Consider the following 18,550-nt stretch of genomic DNA (forward strand, 5'->3'; position numbering starts at 1 on the left):
GGAGAAGGAAGTTGATTAAGTAATTCATAGGCTTCATGCATAATAGAAAGAATTCTAGGCAAAACTGTTAAAGTGGTTATGAATCTGTTTACATCTGGAGTGCCCTTATTAGTTTGTATTATGTAGTAGGTAGTCTTGAGTGTATATTCCTGGAAATGTAAAGAAAAGAGTTTATAACTTCATACTGGGTACCAGCAGTTACTTTTAATAACTTGCGAAGAGTGTAGTCTATAGTCAGGTATTTTCCCCTTGAACTTTCTAGGCATTCAGCTGTTTTGTTTGTTAAGCATTTTCCTTAGGCTTTCTAGTTACAGGATTAGATTGTGCTTACTTTGTGGGGCTAAGGAGGACTAGTAAATGAAAAAGTGAATAAACTTCAGTCTTGAAGCACAGACCCTTTGATAAAAATAATGTTTGCTTAAGGTTAAATAACCTTTGTTATTTTTTCTCCTTATTTTTGATATATTTTGGTAAATTTCTCTAAAAATTTCAGAGGAGATGAAGTACTCAAATGTGTATTTAGCATGTTCATACTGCAATAAGTACAACGAAGAAATGTTTCCTAATTGAAATAGTAAAAATGGCATTTCACTTCAGTACTTTGTTTAAATTCCAGATAGAGCTACTGGGGTGATTTAATATTTTGACATGCTGCCAGTTTAAATTCAAGTACTTGTTTTCCTGAAAGATAAGTTTGTGTTTGAGTTCCTTCCACTTTTATCTCCAAATTAGTGTTCTCTGCCAGATTTCTTGGATTTTGATGTGTTATCTGCAGTTTTTGATCTACTGCAGCTTTTTCCCCTGAGTTTTCCGCTTTTAATTTGTCTCATGTATATGATGGGAAAAAAATCTGTTCTCCATATGCTTCCAAACACATTCATTTATTGATTTTGAAAACTGAATCTACAGATTTCCAGAGTATATCTAGGAAAGAAAATTGAAGATTTCTTTAACTGTTATTTGACTTTTTTTGCTTCTAGTCTTACAGACAATTTTGTGTTACTGTCACTTTTACAGACTTAGCAGTTTTCATTTGTTTTGTGCTGAGACACGAATATTCTTTTAACTTAGGCAGTAAAGCTTCTAAGACATCTGAGAAGACCTAACAATCTGTGCACTAAGTGCTTATGTCATTACCACAGTTAGAAAAATCTCAGTTTTTATTCCTAAGAAATTTTAAAGAATGTTTATCTTTGGATAGGTGGAGGATGGACTATTTTTAATAAATTTGATCTATGAACTCAGTGAACTGACCTCATCTCTGTGGTTATATAACAACACATTTAGGATAACTCACCTTCTTTGCAGTCTGTTAGCTGAAAGCCTTTTAGTAAACTATAGGTGATTTTTTTTTGTTGGTAATATTAAAAATCTCACATGAAACCAATTTCTTTTTTTCCTCATAAAATACCCACCATGAGTCTTGTTTTTAACTTGATAGCACTATTGAGCAGTAATTTTCTCTCCAGACACTCCTGCCAGAAACTTGTCTACCATTTGTAGACCCTGATGAAATACAGATAATTTTGGCAATGCCCTTGCCAACGTCTCAACTAGGTTTTACAGCTGGAGAGAAGAATATTCAAGTAAGGGCAACTTACTGTGCATTCTGAACTGCTAACACACTTGATTTAGGAAATCCTTTGCTTTGGTGCCATTTGTTAATCTTAACTACCTTTTGATTTTTTTCCCGTCTCCTTTAGTTAGAATATCTGTTTTTATTAAAAAGCTGGAACAGGCTATTAACAATCTTGTTTATTAACATCAGACGTTCACAGGTCTCTCTGAAAATATTTATATATTTATTTCATCCTTTGAAAATTACCACAATGGCCACCAGTAATGGCTGGGAGAGCTGTTTTTAAAAAAATGAGGTGGCTTCTGTGTAGTCAAGCAAAGGATGTCATCCGTGAGCAGAGCCAGGTGTTGATCACAAATCAGTCCCTCCTCACCTCTTAATACTGCTGCTTGAGAGGATCCAGAGCAAGAAGCCAAGTAAGTCTGTTGTCAGCACTCCTGGCCTTGAAGTTTAAATAGCTGTACTTACTGCATCTGTCACTTTATCACTCTGCTATTGTGATGTGCCTCCCTTAATGGGAAGGAAGCAGTCAAGATTCATAAATGCTCATAGTCAAAAGGAACAACAAAAGTCAGAGAGTCTGCAAACAATCAGTAAGTTTTGTTAGTGCATTACACACTCGGCATGAAAGTTGCAATGTTAGTCTGTATAAGTGCATGGCACTGGGTTTTGGATAAAGGGATAGGGTGAAAGGGAAGAGAGAAAAAGAGATCACTAGTCCAGCATCATTTCAGCTGATGAGATGTCCAAGGTCCTGGGGGCACTCCTGGGCTTGCTGGGGGTACTTTTGAATAGATAGGTTTCCTCACCAGGAAGGCAGGTTTCTTGTTTTCTGTGCAAATTACCCATTGTGTGCAGTCCATTTTTTCAGACCTTTCTGGAAATGGGCTGGAGAGCTTTAGGGGTCTGGGATAGGCTTGATCCCTCTCTACAGTCTGTGCCCACACCTTGGCCTCATTCCTGTGCTTGCACTGTACTGTGTTGTGCGTCTCTCTCGGAACTAGACTGAGGATGTTTGTCCCGGGAAGTGCTGCCCTACCTCTGCATGGCCTCTTCTCCAGCCAAGCTTGTTATTTCTCATGTCAGTACCAACAGTTGTCTGTTATTACCAACGATCCCTGGCTGGCTCCACAGCCATCCAGTTATCACTGTTTGAGACATAACACATTAGCCCCTTATCTTCTGGGATTCAACAGTTGCACAAACCAAGAGGAGTGCCCAGCCTTTTTTGTTTCTGGTGACCAAAGGGTTGTCACTTCTGACAGAGTACAAGGGATATGTTCCTGTTTACCTGGTGTCTTTCTCACTCCTTTGAAGCTGGAAATGTGTTAGTAGGGAGAGTAAAGACCAAGAACCACCAGGGGTCCCCACAAGATTTCACAAGTAGTGGTCCTGTGCCTGTGCTGTGTTTTAGAGAGCTCTATAGGATTTTTTCCTTGATCTCAAAGGCTTTATTGTGTCTCTAAAGAAATTTTAATACAGACCTTAAAAATCGGTGGTTGCTGCTGTTATTGAGAAGATGTTTGGAGTAAAGCTGAGGATAGTGGTGCTTTTTCACATTCCAATTTGACAATCCTGAACTATATTGAACTTGAACGAAATTGTCTGAAAGATTCTCAACTCAGGTGTAACCCTGAGTTTAGGAATCTGTGCACATAGTTAGGGACTGCTCAGTACATTTTTCTGGTAAGTTGAAGAAAAGTAGTATGATTAATGAGATTTCTGGTGATGTGTAAAAGCTCTGCTCCATTGTATAACCCTCAGATGACTTCAACACAAGTCCACATTAAAAAGGAGCAAAAGCCTTTAAAAACTGTAAAGAGACACTGCTGTAGTGTCTTTTCATCAAACAGAAAATTACCTAAGATTCAACAAACACATGTTACATTGTCTACAATGGAAACTGCAGTCATAGTTCCTGCCCTTCAAAAGAGAAGGATGCGTTTTACCTTTCATTTGTCTTAACGAGTTGCAATGTTATTTCTCATCTGAATACGATCACAGAAGGGACACCAGAGATTTTTATTTTTTTTGTCGAGGGAACTCTCTATCTTTTCTTTCTTGGACTGAATATTTACACCTGTAGGTACTGACCCATTGGTTTAGAAATTAGTACTGTATCTTTCATATATTTTAGCAGCCATGGACACAGTTGTTTACTGTGATTTGACTAAGGACCAGTACCTACCTGCCTGTGAAGCTGAAGCTTTTGAGTCATACTTGCTTTCATACTTAGTTCAGGTTCGTGCTAAGGGTTATGTGGTTAGCTTTTCTTTTCTCTCCTTCTTTTTAAACTGTTGGCTGAAAACCCCTCCAAGACTTTACCACTCATGGAGCTGCTTGTTACTTACTAGACCTGTGCGGGAGACTACTCTTCAACTCTGATAGCAGTTTTTTTCTTATGTATCCATAAATGGGGTTAGTTTAGTGAGCTTAAGTTGGAGTTTTCAGCTAATCCAGCCAGTTTGGTTGAATGCTATTAAAGTATTCACATTAGTAACTTGGTAAATGTGAAATGCCATTAAAAAGTACTCCCATTAGTGACTGGGTGTGAAAGAAGCAATGCCTTCCATCAGGTAGGCTGATATCTTTGTGCCAGTGGGTGCAATTCTTCAGCTGTCACAATATGGGTAGCCATAATCTTTCTGGTTATGACATTTTAGGGAGTGTAGATGCAGTGGTTTTGAATAATTTATACCAACTAAAGTCAATGCCCTTAATGTTTGTCATCATATGACCAGGAGCACGAGTTCGGTATTCATCTGGTAATTTGACTCTCAGGTTTTAGTTGGTGTTTTGTTGGCTTCTTTTTTTTTTTTTTTTTTAAAGCTAAGGAGATAAAAAGAAGTATCAAAATGAGTATTTATTATAGGTTCTGCTTTTGTGAAGATCAGGTCTATAGTGATGATATTCTCTCCTGGTATTTGTCATTAAACTGAAGAAACTTTTCAGGCTGTTGTTATATTGTTTTTAACTAAGATTATTAAGATTCAGTAGAACATAAATATGAATACTGAGAGGTTTTGTTGCAGTTTTAAAGCTAAGACTGTGCTTTACAAGTATTATCTTTTCCTGTGGTTATCTGTGTTCTGTTCATATTTGAGTAGGTCTCTTTCCTCCATGCATGTTGGTTTTATTTTGGAAGCAGCTGTGAGTGAAACTAATCTAAGCTTTACCTATGGATATTTGTCTTCTATTTCAAGGCACTGGGAATCTACTACATAAACTCAATTTTTTTTTTTGTTGTTATTAAAACTCAAATAGCTTCAGTTAACTGGCAGTGTTTCTTCCTAACTTTGTTTTTCCAAAGATGACCTAAAAATTAACCAAGATCCTTTCCTAAGGATCAAATAAAGGTTTGGGTTGAAATGGACCTTAAAGATTATCCAGTTGGAGCCCTCCTGCCATGGGCAGGGACACCTTCTACTAGACAGGCTGCTCAAAGCCCATCCAACCTGGTCTTATACACTTCCTGGAAAGGGGCATCTACAGTTTCTCTGGGCAAGCTGTCTCAGTGCATCACAGTAAAGAAAAAAAGGTTTTGATGGGGTTTTTTGAGTGCTACAAAGAATGATCTGCCTGTGTATTTCTGTAAAGGTTAGCATAACCATTCCCTAAATTTCAAGTGAATAACTGAGTATTCTTAAGAATTTTTGTGGTTGGAGCTTAACTTGAAGTGTTAAGATTTTTTGGTGCCTTTTTGCTAAGAAATAATCTGCTAGTGGTCTAAAAAATACAGTGAGAAATTCCTCACAACTCATTCACCCATTTTCCAAACCCAGAGTTTGGAAGATGAGTGATGGTCTCATCCTGCTTAAATATTTTCATGTTGCAGACAGAATAAATAAATGAAAGCTAGATATGATGAGTCTGTGGTAAAAATGGAAATGTAATTTTCACGCTGGTGAGACTAAGAGAAAGAGTTGCCGAAACATGGCCTTTGTTTTAGAACTATTGTAAAATTCTTGTAATTTCTAAGGTTAAAATTTCTTTCTGAATGGCAGGTTTATTTAATAACTAAAACATATGCAGGATTTTAAAATAATTTAATATGGGAGGTTTAGAATTTAGTGATGAAAGCTTAATTCTGCTTTCATCTTTTGGGCAGGTGTTCTGGCATAGACTCCCATACATATATGGATACAAGTTAAAATTTTAATTTAAGAATGGGTGTGGGAAGTATCCCTGTCATTTTATTTTTCTGTTCTTGAAATATGGATAAAATACTTAAATAAGTATACTTAAATATACTATAAGGATACTTAAAAATAAGATTATATGTATATAGTCTGACTATTTTATAACAAATAGGTACTTTTGAAAGTTCTCAACAGTTAAACCATTTAAAATTCTGTATTATTTTCAGTATTTTTCAGCAAATTACTCTTTTGTTCCTGTCACCACTTTTCCCTCCTGTATTCTTATGTGTAAAGCTTGTGTTGATAATTTTCCTTACATCTCTTTTTGCTTCATGGGTGCATAGTGTTCTCACTAAGTGCTGTACTCTAGTAGGCTTTGTTGGAAAATGTATGAGAGTTAGTGGACAGATCACTGCCTTTTAGCTTAGTAGTTAGTACTGAACAGAAAAATTGAATTTTACACTGATTTTTTTAAGTAATCAGGATTCTTAGTTTGAAAAAGAGCTCTTTTGTTAAGATCAATCATTCTGGTTTTTTATTGGTTTGTGGTTTTTTTGTGTTGATTGTATTTGTGGGGTTCTTTGTTGTTGGGGTTTTTTAGTTGTTTTTGATTTTGAACTATTTAAAGCGAATTTGTAATCTGGAAGAGTACTTTAAAGTTTTCACTCTACCACCCTTCTGGGAAAATAACAAGCCTTAGCTGCCTTTTTTGTTTTTCCTTTGAGATACAGAAAAGTGTTTTTGTGGGATAACAGAGCACATCCTGGAGATTTACTGATTACTTGGATCAGCTGTCAGCAAATGTCTTGTAAATCTGGGTTTTTACTGGCCTATTTTGTCTTTTCCATAGACATGTCTCTGCACTGGAAGTGGTTCCCTCAGCTGACTCGCTTCTGTGCTTGACCTTTTAATTGTAGAGCTTGAAAGAGAAGCAGGATGTCTGAGGTTGGAGAGCAGAAAAGTGCCTGTGGTACTAGACTGCAGAAAACTGCACAGCCTTACATGCTTTTTCTGCTGTTAATGTAGCTGTTTGTTCACTGTTCTCCTTTACCAATGTACGTCCTGCCTGCACTCTATTTAATTAGATTTTCCACTATATGCTATGCCCAAGTGCTCATTGCTTTCTTTGCTCTCTCTAGTCATAACAGGTAAGATATCCTGCTTTACTCTCTGTTCTTCTGTTTGGTTATATTTGTTCTGTATTGCTGCTACCTTTTTGTAACTTGTAGTAGTACTGTCACCATAAAAAGTTTTCCCCAAAACATGAAATACTCTTGTTTTATTTTGATATAAATTTCTTAGTGTTTTTTGACTATTCAAATAGGAAATAACTTTTTTTTTGTGTATATATACAGGTTCTAAAGCAGCTAAATGGAGTCTGAGCAGCTGTTTCATAGAGGCTACTATCGAAACAGTTACAACAGTATAACTAGTGCAAGCAGCGATGAGGAGCTTTTAGATGGAGCAGGTGTAATTATGGATTTTCAGACCTCTGAAGATGACAATCTCTTGGATGGTGATGCATCCATTGGTAAGTTAATCTCAGCTTAAAAGTTTCTCTGGGTTGTGTTTTTATGTGTCGTGGTGGGGTTTTTTTTGTTGGTTTTATTTTGTTTTGCTCTTATATGAGCAAATCTGACCCTTTTCTGTTAAGCTAATCTGTCCTTCAGAGAGAGTCTTTCAACCTGAAAGGGGTTGAACATTCTTCTGTCTGCTTGCCTAACAATTACATTGTGTGGGATGACTTCTCATAAAGGGCAGATATTAACATGCTGTGACAAATGAAAACTTGCTCTCAGGTAAAAGAATGGCTATTCTGCAGGTATCTGGTCTTTCTTCTCTGCAGTGGGATTTTGGAAGTCTCCATGTCTCCAATGTTTCTTTGATGCAAAAATTAACAGGCTGTTTTAATCATTACTTCTAGAGATAAATCTCTTCTGATTCATTCAGCTTCACCTCTGTAAAGCATAGGCAAAAGCCAAAAGTAGGAGTGTTGTTAGAAGCAACAGAAAGCACAATGTGAGCTGAGTTTTTGACTAGATAAAAAGTTGTAAAAAAACTTTCAACAGTGAACACTATAAAAGCACCAAAGTAATACAAAGAAGAAAGAACTGGGGAGCTCTTGTTTTTTAGTTTAAGAAAACAGTTCAGGCAGTGAAAGTATTAACATTCATTTAGCAATAGTCAAAGAGGTGAACTGAAGGAGGGAAAGAAAGTAATTCCTGTTAAAGATACTAAACTTGGTAAAATATAGACTCCGGTCACTTCCTCTCACTTTGTTTAAAATCAACCTCTGCTTCCTGTATTTTTTACTTTTTTACTGCCTTTTCCTTTTTTCCCATTAGCATTTAGTTGTTTTCCTTCCCTGCACTGTCTTTTCCATATGTTTTGCCTTTGCTGCACTTAGCAGTTGGATATTGGCACTGTACTAGATGGTTGTGCCATATCATTATAAGCATCCTTCTCACTTGTATTCCTTCTTTCTAATTAGATATCTTGAATGTGCAGTGGTTTAACTTCTATACCAATACAGTTATCACAAGCCAGCACACCTTCAATCTACATATTCCTTCTGGCACATTACTTGGAGAACACCAGCATGCTAAAGTCCAGTGCTTAAGAGCTGGGAAATTATTAGGTGAACAGCTAGCTTCTGTATATAATTCTTTATTCTAAGTATCTGGCACTTCTAATAAAGTGAGTGCCTTGCTTGTCTATCATAATATTTACAACCTATACTGAAAACTATTCTGAAGCTATTCCAGTTATTGCTCATAAAAATAATTTCCATCACTTCAAGCATGAAGGAGAAATGAGTTTACAGTAAAATAAATAGTTTCAGAGCCACTGTTCTGCCCATTACTTGTTGTGAAATCAGATCCATAAATTGAGTCCAAACAGATGAGGTGGTTGTTTTGTTTGCATTGTCAAAATCAGTGCTAATTGCTGCACGTGCCAGCAGCTCCCATCTTGTTCTAACCCTGAAGTAACAGAATGTGGGTTGGTACATAAATATGAATGTATTTTCTTTCCTGGAACTTGAATTTTTTGCTAATGACTTCCCTGCTTGCCCCAGTTCTGGACTCCTTGGAAGAGGCAGCAATAAGCCCTATTATTTTCTTTAAGTGAATGGTGATTTATGTGTCTCCATACAAGGAAAATGTTTTATTGTACAGCAAATCATAATAAATATCTTACTGGTAGATCAGAATCTGATATTAGTTTACTTTTTTGGGTGGTAAGAACATACTTAGAAAAATGTTACACATAAACTTCCATTCAGGAGGTGAACATCTGTGTTTCTCATTCCTTAGGTGTCCAAATGAGATAGGGGTTTTTTCTTCTGTGTTTTTTAATACAGCAAATCTCATTGACAAGACAAAGCAAGGGCTTTCTTGCATGTAATTCTTGCATTTTGTAATTCTTGCTTAGCATTATTATTACTATTATTTAAATACTCTTATTCTTTAGCCGTATTTTTGTTCCATTAAGTCCAAGTACAGATGGATTCAACATGGACAGCATGGAACATTTCTCACCTCCTGAGGAAGGGCAGGACCCCCCCAGTAACTGGAAGATTACATGCTTCTCAGCCCTGCAGCTCTCTAGAGCATGATGTGAATGCAGAGGCCTCAGGTCTAGCTCTGTGCTTTAGCAGGTGAACCCTGCCAAAATCAGGATCACCTATTTAAAAAATACAGTGTGGTTTAAGTTTGTGGGACTGGAAGAATTTATAAGCCTGGTATCTTAGCAACATTAGCAAAATGACAACAGTGTATCTCTAGTTCAAATGAATTGGGGAAATAATGTGGATAAATTAAAAGCTGCATAGCTGCAGAATGTAAGCTTGTAGTACAAATGAGCACAGACGTGAATTTATGCAATCTGCAAAAGTTGCCATGTACATCAACATTTTACAGTTTATGTAATAAAATATAGAATTGCAGATTTTTTTAAAAGTCAAGACTATGCATTGAGGAAAAAACAAAGGATTAAGAAATAGTCTTTATCTTCTTTTTTTCAACTAATGAAAATGGAAACATAAGTTGCACATATATGATGTAGAGAAATGTCTAACTATGTGGAATTTCTAAAGTAATTGTAGTCTTTCCCCCTCATTCAGAGGCTAGTAAGTTAACAGAAAAAGTCTGCTTATTTCACTAGGCTTGCTCAGTCCCTTGGCTCTCAGGACAGCAATGCTATAAAGCTGCACTGTACTGCTATTCACATTACCACTCACATTAAGTACTTAACTGAGGTTTAGAAAGCCATTGAAGCTCTTACACAGTGGTGAATATGCCTTCTGTTGAAAGCATATGGAAATTGGATGATGTTGGGAAAGAAAGCTAGCCTCATATACTTCTTATGTGGGAAATTCCTTGATACTATAATGGACTAAGCAAATGAACATTAACTGAAATGAGTAATCAGAAACTCCTGTCACCTGGACTCTTAGGTTTCTTTAATATTTAGTTGATAGCAATTTGTCTTTTTAGAATCATCTTATTTGGAAGGTTGTGGATAGTTCTCTGTTGGGTAATCACCATGATCTTAAAACTGATGCTGTGCAGCAATCTTGCTTTTCTTAACATGATCTGAAAGCATGTATGTGACCTGTCTCTCAGTGTCTCATATGAGGAAAATACAGAAATTGTGATGATGTAGCATTGTAAACCAAATACATATATATATATATATATATATAGTAATTATATATGTACTATGCCTGTTATGCTTCCTGGTAGCTGTTTTCTTTGCAATCCTACAGATTTTCAGTGGCAGTGTTATGGAGAACAAATGGGTATTATGAAATTGTGAATTCTTTGAGGGTAGTGTAGTTTAACATGCTAAATAATTAGATGGCCATGCATGGGGAGGCTTGGATGGCCTGTACCAAAGCCCTGCCTTGAAGGGATGCTGCCTGTCATCCTGTCATCCCAGAGGTCTCCATAATTTTTTTCAGAATTGGGGGCTGTTTATGTGATAAGAGAGGACTGCATCAGTTTTGACTGTTTTTTATTTAAGTGAAGGGCGAGCTCAGTAGGAGGTGGGGTTTTGTACTGTTGTCAGGCTGCAGTTTTTTCAAGGCACTTCCTGAAATTAGATGATTAAACCTTATTTGCAGTAAAAATGGTTTGCAAACAAATGACCTCATTGGTGTTTACATCTCGATGTACTTTGATCTGTCTATGGGAATCTGAGTCCTGAATGAGCTTGCATTCTTCTTGGTAGCTATAGAGATTCCTGTTTCAGCTGAAGGAGCTTAGTTGCTTATATTGTGAGTTCAGTGTAGAGACAGTTTACAATTTGACATATGGTGTTAGCATAAAATTGGCAATACTTAACCTTAGTATGACAACCTGTAAACTGGCAATTCAAAAGCTGCTGCTACAGCCGCTACTCTGCTCCTTGCTACTATCTCATTGCCACTGAAAAAGAAAAGAATATGCCAGCAGGTCATAGTGTAAAACTCTCTATCTCCGCTAAAACCTCCTTAACCATGATTTGGAGTCCCTTGCCTAAAGAGAGAGACCTAAACAATCCATTTTTGGTGCCTTAAATACCAACACAAAAAATCTTATAGTAGTTATAGAACTAGTATTATGGCATTATTTGAGGAATGCAACTTTCAGCAAGAGCAGGCAGTTGAGTGTAATCAAGACATTTGTACCACAGCGGGGGATAATTTTTTGAGCAAGAGCTAGTTATCTTTTCCAGCAACATGTGAATGTTGTTTCACATGTATACTTGTTTCTATTTTAGCTGTTGCTCTTTATAAATAGAAGGAAGAATACAAAGAGAGGAATAAAATAGCTTACTGTTCCTATTGTATTCTTTATATGTGGAAATTGACTTAATGGATTCTTCCTGTCGTTCACAGCTGATATGAAGAAGAGCCTTTGAAGTAATTTTGCACCTTTGGCATTGTTTTTATTATCTATTCGTTCCATCCGTGTGTTATAAAACTGACTTGACTGAACAGTCATTATGACAGTTTGACATATCACTTTCCTAAGTTACATACAGCATATTTTCCAAGTTAGCAATATGTGCATTAAAGAGCTCATTGCCATTGAGCTGTAAGAAGTATTTTCACCCCCAAATGATGCCATACAGATCAAAGCATGAGGTAGCATGACTTGCTGTGATCACAAGGACAAGCATGAGGCTCAGCTAATTGATAGAATGCAAGGAAATGAAATAAAATTGTCAGTAACTAGTTATAATTTACTTTTTTTCTCTTGGATTGTAGTTAGGCTACAGACATTTTGCCCGTGTTTCATAGTACTAATGCAGCTAAACACAGCATATCTGATAGTATGAAACCATGATTTCTTCTACTTTTTTTAATGGTAATGCATGAAGTTGATTTTGCCCACCTCTCTGGAACAGAAATTGTTATACATTATGTTTAAATGGGTAATTGTGCTAATTAACAAGATTCTTCTTCAAGGATTTAAAAATTATTGTCAACACCCCTTCTCTCCCCCCCAACTCCTTCCCTTCCCCAGCTGACTGGAAAATTCTTAGTTTAAGAAAAAAAATGTTTTATCTTAGTTAATGGGATGTCATTAGTCGAATGAGTGAATTTCAGTGAGTTTTTCAGTGAGTTTATTATGCTAGTGATTTCCTGAACTCTAATGTTTGTTCGGTTGGGTTTTTCTTTGTAGTTATTGTCCAAAATGTAAATTCATTTGATATTGTTGTAGTTGAACAGCCTGTAATGATGTTATAGCGTTAGTTCAGGCATTAGGCTTTCTGAGGGATGGAAATACACAGCAATGTGTATGTAGAGTTTTAGTAACCAAGTAGTTCTGTGTTCTCTTATATGTTTGAAAACAAATAATTATCATTTCAATATCTCAGAAATACCACGGTCAGCTCTTCAAGGACTTGTTTGTCAACCCTACTAACAGTCCTTGAGTGGGCTCACTGGTCCTTCCTGCCAAAGATTTATTTAGCACATGAGCCTGATGCTTTGGAAGAAGATGAATTATAGTACTAATAATCCATTCTTTCCTTCTTTCTGATATTATGTAATTTTGTTGGCTTCCTTCTGCAGCTCTCCTGAAGTGCTTAAAGCACATTGGCTTTGTCAGCAGATGCTGCTGAGGAAGTTGTTCCCAACTTGACAGCTTGGTGTAGTGTTAGTATGTGTATGTCCCTCTCCCAGACAAATGGTATGAATAGTGTCAAGTGGAGGAATGAAAACAGAGGAATTGTGATGGCATATAAGTGGAAAGATGAGTCTGAAATTTAAAATAAAATAATTCAGTATAATATGTCTATAAAATCTTTAGGAACTAAATAGACAATTTTTATACAGATTTAATAATATTTCATTTATTCATTTTAGTTTTGATTTGTTCTCTCAAGTCAGCCAAAGAAGGCAGATAGGATTTTACCCAAATTGATGTTGGGCTGTAGTCTTGTTTTCTGCCTTTGAGAATATTCTTCCTTACCAACATTTTAAAGTGAAAGCTTTTCATGTGCTTGGATTAAACAGAAATATTATTCTGAAAGAGTATATCGTGATATATCTCTGAAACATGAGAACAGCTGTACTGAGTCAAACCACAAATCTACCTGGCTTAGCATCCTGTCTCTGGCAGGGGTTAAAAGTCAGTGCTTAAGGAAGAATAATAACAGGGTAAGAGATAGGCACCACAGTACTTGTAGAGCAGTTTTTGTCTAGCTGATGGCCCCTCTTGTCTAAGTGGTGGGTTTTAATTTTAGTCTTTATCAGTGTATTTTTCTTGAACTGAGCTTTTCTCACAAACGCAATTCTTTAGTGCCCAAACCATCCCTTGCAGGCTCTCACAGCTTAGCTATGTTTTATGTAAAGCACCACCTTATTTTTTTTATTTTGAACCTAAATCCAGGTATAAATACTGCTGAGAAGAGATATAAGTGCCAGTCTTACTTAGGTTAACACTGGCCCATGTGATAGCATGGGCTGACACGTGGATCTCCTTGTCACTTACCCGTGTGGCATAAATGCTTAAGCTCTTTTTTGTGTTTTTTAGTTTTCATCTACAGTCATAACTGCAGAAAATATTTCTGCTGATACAAAATTTTTAGGGGGTGTTATTAGCTTATTGAAGTGAAACTGCTGTTGATAGGAAAAGGTTTGATATGAAACTAGGACAGGGTGACCTGAAACTAGGATTGTTGTGCCAAATACACATACTCTGATAAGCCTATCACGCAGTGGCCATACGCATGTAGAAACTAACAGGGATTAACACATGAATTACGTGGTGCTGTCACTGCTATTAGAACAGATGTTGAAAATTATATTTCCATTGCTACTTACTTTTATCTTCTCCTCAGTTATGTCTTTTTCAGGTTGATGTCTTCTTATTTGCTTGATCCAACCTTGTAGCTATCCCATCCTTTGGATCTTCTTCACTACCCCTTTCTGAACCCTTTCTAATAGCTCTAATTTAACGGAGAGGTCAGAACTTCACACAACATTTGGAGGATGGTCATGTCCTAGAAATAAATTTATTCTGACCACTACTAAGTACTGAGCCCATAGTTTAATGGAATTCAAATATGCCTGGCATAATGTAATATTATATATTAACAACATACAGAATTGCTGTTGAGACTATGTTCACAAAGCTTGTTATTTATGAGGAAGATGTAATATTCTCAAAGATAGAAGGTAAGCTTAACATATATATATATATATATATATATATATGGCTGTTGTGATTTAGGAGTGGTACTCCTCAGTTTAGTTCTCCACTGAGACCTTCCAAACCATACTGCTTGCTCCACCTTCCCCCTCATTCCTGCCACCTCCATGGGTGGATGAAGAGGAGAATTGGAGGAACAAGAGGCAAAAATCACAGCTTAAGATAAGAACAATTTAATGGAAACAGCAATGGGATAAGAAAACGAACAGTGATGGCAACAATAGTAATAACAAATGTGTACAAAAAAAGAGAATGAGTCACATGCAAAAATTCTCACCTCAGAGCCTGACCTTACTGAACCCTACTGCAGCCATGTTTTCCCAACTGGAAAGGAATACCCTTCTTGGGAATTAGAGCGAGTCCCATTTCCCTGCCCTGGCCGTGGTGTGAGGTGCTATGGAATAACACAATGTTGTGTCGTGGCCCTCCCGCTGAGTGGGGCCAGAGCCAGGACAGTGCTGTGCCTAGGGAGGAATTTTATCCCCTCAATATGCTTCAAACACCACGTTGGAAATAGTGGCCAACAGTGAGCAACCCTAAAACAGAATAAGGGCAATGGAGCAGATAACACTAAATCCTTGTATGCATCTAGGTATGAGGAAAAATAGAACAATCTCTGCAGCAGAATTTTGGCTAGTCTGGGAAAGGGGAGAAGTGAACTTCAGGGAAGGATGCCAAATCTTCCTGGTGATGCATTGTAAGTACAGCTTTAGCAAACTGGGGTGTGAGAGCACATATGCAAAGGTGAAAATGCAGGAGTACTTTTTTTCTTAGTAAAAGCCTATCCTGTAAACAAAAAGTAGAGGAAAAAAAACTTAGTGGTAGTTAAGAGGCTCTTAGAGAATCAGAGAGAGCAATTTATTTGTAGAAAATAGCTTGCTTTTCTTCTAAGTCCTCCTCACATGATTAATACAGAGAAGTAGATGTTTCTGATGTCAGTATAAAACAGATCAATTTTAAAAAACCAACAAACCACCAAAAAACAAACCAAAAACCAACCAACCAGCCAAAAAAAAAGCCCCAAAACCAAGAAGAAAACCCCAACAAAACAAACAAAAACCCCCCAAACAAAACAAAACCCCAAAGACTAAAAAGACTAACACACACCTCTCACACCTGGTAGCTATGTGTAGTCTGTTGATGTCAAGTCTTTCCTTCCAGCCTCACTGAGTTACACATTAGGTAGTGTTACAGGCAGGCCCAGAAGGAAGTGGAAAGAGTCTAGCCTTGCCTTCAGGTATTTTGGGCCAAGATGTCAAACCAGTCTTTAGGGACCAAACTTTTTTTCTTCCTCTCCCCCAGTTTATTTGTGGTTTTTGGTGTTAGTGCTGCATCATTATGTTATTATTTCCCCCTTTTTGAGTCTATTTTTTCTCCTGTCCTGAAGTTTTGCATAGCAGTGGGAAACTTTTACTGCTGTTTCCCTGGTTGGCAGTGAGGGTTCAACTTCCCTGAGGGGAAGTCAGTCTCAGAATTGATTGCACAACATGCTTTTGGCTATATGACCTGTTCTACTGCATTCTGTTTGCTGGTTGGGTTTGATTTCAGTTACCACCTTCTGTGTCTGGACAGTGAATAAAAGCACCATTGGAAGTTATACAAAACTTTAGGAGTATAATAAAAAAAAAAAACCTGTGGTCAGCCAGTAAAAAGTGAGTTTATTAGGTGTGAACCTGAACTAAAATGTTCTCTAGTGGGTGAAATGATTGTGAGCAAAATTAAGTAACAAATTTGTGGGAAAGTGATTACGAAAAAAGAAAGTGTGATTAAGAAGCTATTTTTTTCTGTATAATAAAATGGAAATAGGGGAAAATCTTACTGTGTATTGCTGCTGTGCACATTCTTCTGGGTTTTTTTTTTTTACTTCTGTGTTGCTTAAACCCCATCTTCCTTAAACTACTCAACAGCACATGCTATAAATTTGTTTTCTTCTGCTTTTACATTATATTTGCTCTAAACTTTTTCGTTTTGTTATCTGTCTGCCTTATTGAGGCTTTTAATGAGATGGTAATGGTAACAGAGTCTTCTATATATAGCCTGATACACTGATCAAGGACAGAATTCTGTACACTGCCAATGAAGGAATGAAGTTCAAGACTCTAATTTACAATGCTTCAAAATAATTTATCCTTGTTTTTTAGTATGTATCAATCTGTAGCTATGTATAACTGTACTTTTTTTTCACTCTCTTCCTTTCCTCCCCATTTTCTGTGCTCGCATCTTTTTATATCATCCTGGACCATGTCTGGGAATTAGAACTGAGAGAACGGTGCTTGTCCTTTTATCATCTTTCATATTCTCACAGAAGGCTCTGTGTGACCCATCTGAGAAAGTTGTATGGTTTTATGCAGAATGAACAAAGTAAAGCTGAAGGGACTGGAAGATAATAAACATTAAGAGAAGTCAGTCTGGTAGAGGGGTTAGACCTGGGCTGAATTTGGCTGCATGGTTTGAGAAAAGGGTTAATGAAAGAAGAAACTGGGAGAAAAGGTAGGAGACTAAAGCTGGAAGGAAAAGTAATGATGAGGGACAGAGGGTTTTGAGACTTTTATGTATACTTTGGGCACTCTGTTGTAAACAGATGCTTTCTCCCCCTTCAAGAGAAGGTATGTATCAGCTAAATTCTTTTTAGAATGGTTGAAGATGGTAGCTACTTTGGTGAGTGCTCTATATGTAGCATTTTTTAGGAGAACATTATCTTCTAGCTCTGCTGAAAGAGAAGCTTTAGTTTTGAATAATAATAGGAAAGAAAATGACAGTTAAGAATCACCAAAATCTTTTGCATCAGTCACGCTAACATTTGTAATTATCAGTCATGTTTTTGGCATCTGTTTTTATGCTGATGAAACCATTCAGCATCCCAAAACTTACATTTGTAATTTCATAAATTCATAAATTTCATAAATTTCATAAATTTCATAAAAGACATGATTTTAATTTTCATTATCTGGTACGACAAAGTTACACAGTCTGTCACCAAAACAAAGCAAGTAATTGAGAGAAGCAAGAGCATGTTCATTTTATATGTAGCAACAGTGCTTGGCTGTCTTCTTTAAACCTACCTTCCCTTTTAATATGAAATGGTGGGAAGTGCTTCAGAATTAAGGTCTTCCCTCCAGCAGGCTTGGGTAAGCAGGCTGTCATACCTCTGTGGTACTTCCCTTCTTTTCATTGGCCTTGTTTTGTCCCTTCAAAACATATTTCCCTGGGTGTAACTGATTTGTATAACCTCTGACTTGTTTTTATGTTGTCAGATACTTTGCCTTGAATATGATTCTTTCCCTAAACTGGAAAAGACAAAGTGTGGAGAGAGGATAAAAATGCCTTTTGTCATTCTTAGTATGCCTTAAAGGCGTGTCACCTGCCTACATTCCAGTATTTTCAGAACAATGGACTTCTGCAAAGACAGGTGCATCTAAGTTATGGTTAACCACAGCATGTGCCTGCAGAGAACAATGGGAGCACTCCGAGGTGTGAAGTTATTTGGGCATGGAGGATTTCTGGGATTGAGACCTAGGCTATAATCACTGCAATGACATTTGGAAAACAAGCTGCTATACAAACCTGCTGTTTACATGTGAGCTGTTATATGTAGTAAATTGGCAATTTGAAGGGGCTCTCAGCCACTTAAAATAAGGGTATTGTTAAACTTGCTTTAGGCCTTACAACAAGTGTTCATAATATTTTGTACTCCGTAATACCCAAAATACATAGTTAGCTAGAGACACCATTTGAATGACTATAATTTTGGAATTTGCAGAACTTCACAACAGAAATAACTGACACACTCTTTGGAATATAAAGTTGTCAGTTCAAGCTAGGCACTTTTTCAGAAAAGATTTGGAATTTGGAACGATTAAATTGCATAAGTGTTTAGATATTTACAAAGAAAAAGACTGCTTATCACGTTAGTATGCATAGTATCTTTCTTTCTTAAGAAAACCAAAACAACACAAAAACTAAAATCACCTTTCATGGTATTGTAGGAAAGGGAATACACACAGTGATGATGGGTATGAACAATGATAACACAAGCTGCTGGTAACTGAGAAGGGAAAATCACTGCTCTGCTTTTTAAGAGTAGACTAAGGGCCGTATTTGGCAGCCAGTCTATAAGCAGTGACCTT

The 18,550-nt window shown here is 36.9% G+C and overlaps 1 protein-coding gene across 4 annotated transcripts in view; it reads left to right on the plus strand.

Annotated features, from left to right (window-relative positions):
* Positions 1-18,550, plus strand: part of CLCN3 (chloride voltage-gated channel 3) — a 60,765-nt gene that overhangs the window by 3,593 nt on the left and 38,622 nt on the right. For all 4 annotated transcript variants that reach the window (XM_066548272.1, XM_066548277.1, XM_066548273.1 and 1 more), the window contains exon 2: positions 7,074-7,249. In XM_066548272.1, the coding sequence (XP_066404369.1) occupies positions 7,090-7,249 (160 nt within the window). In that variant the 5' untranslated portion in view covers positions 7,074-7,089. The remainder of the gene's footprint in view (positions 1-7,073; positions 7,250-18,550) is intronic.

This window comes from Molothrus aeneus, chromosome 4 (genome assembly GCF_037042795.1).
Source record: "Molothrus aeneus isolate 106 chromosome 4, BPBGC_Maene_1.0, whole genome shotgun sequence".
NCBI classification, from domain to species: domain Eukaryota; kingdom Metazoa; phylum Chordata; class Aves; order Passeriformes; family Icteridae; genus Molothrus; species Molothrus aeneus.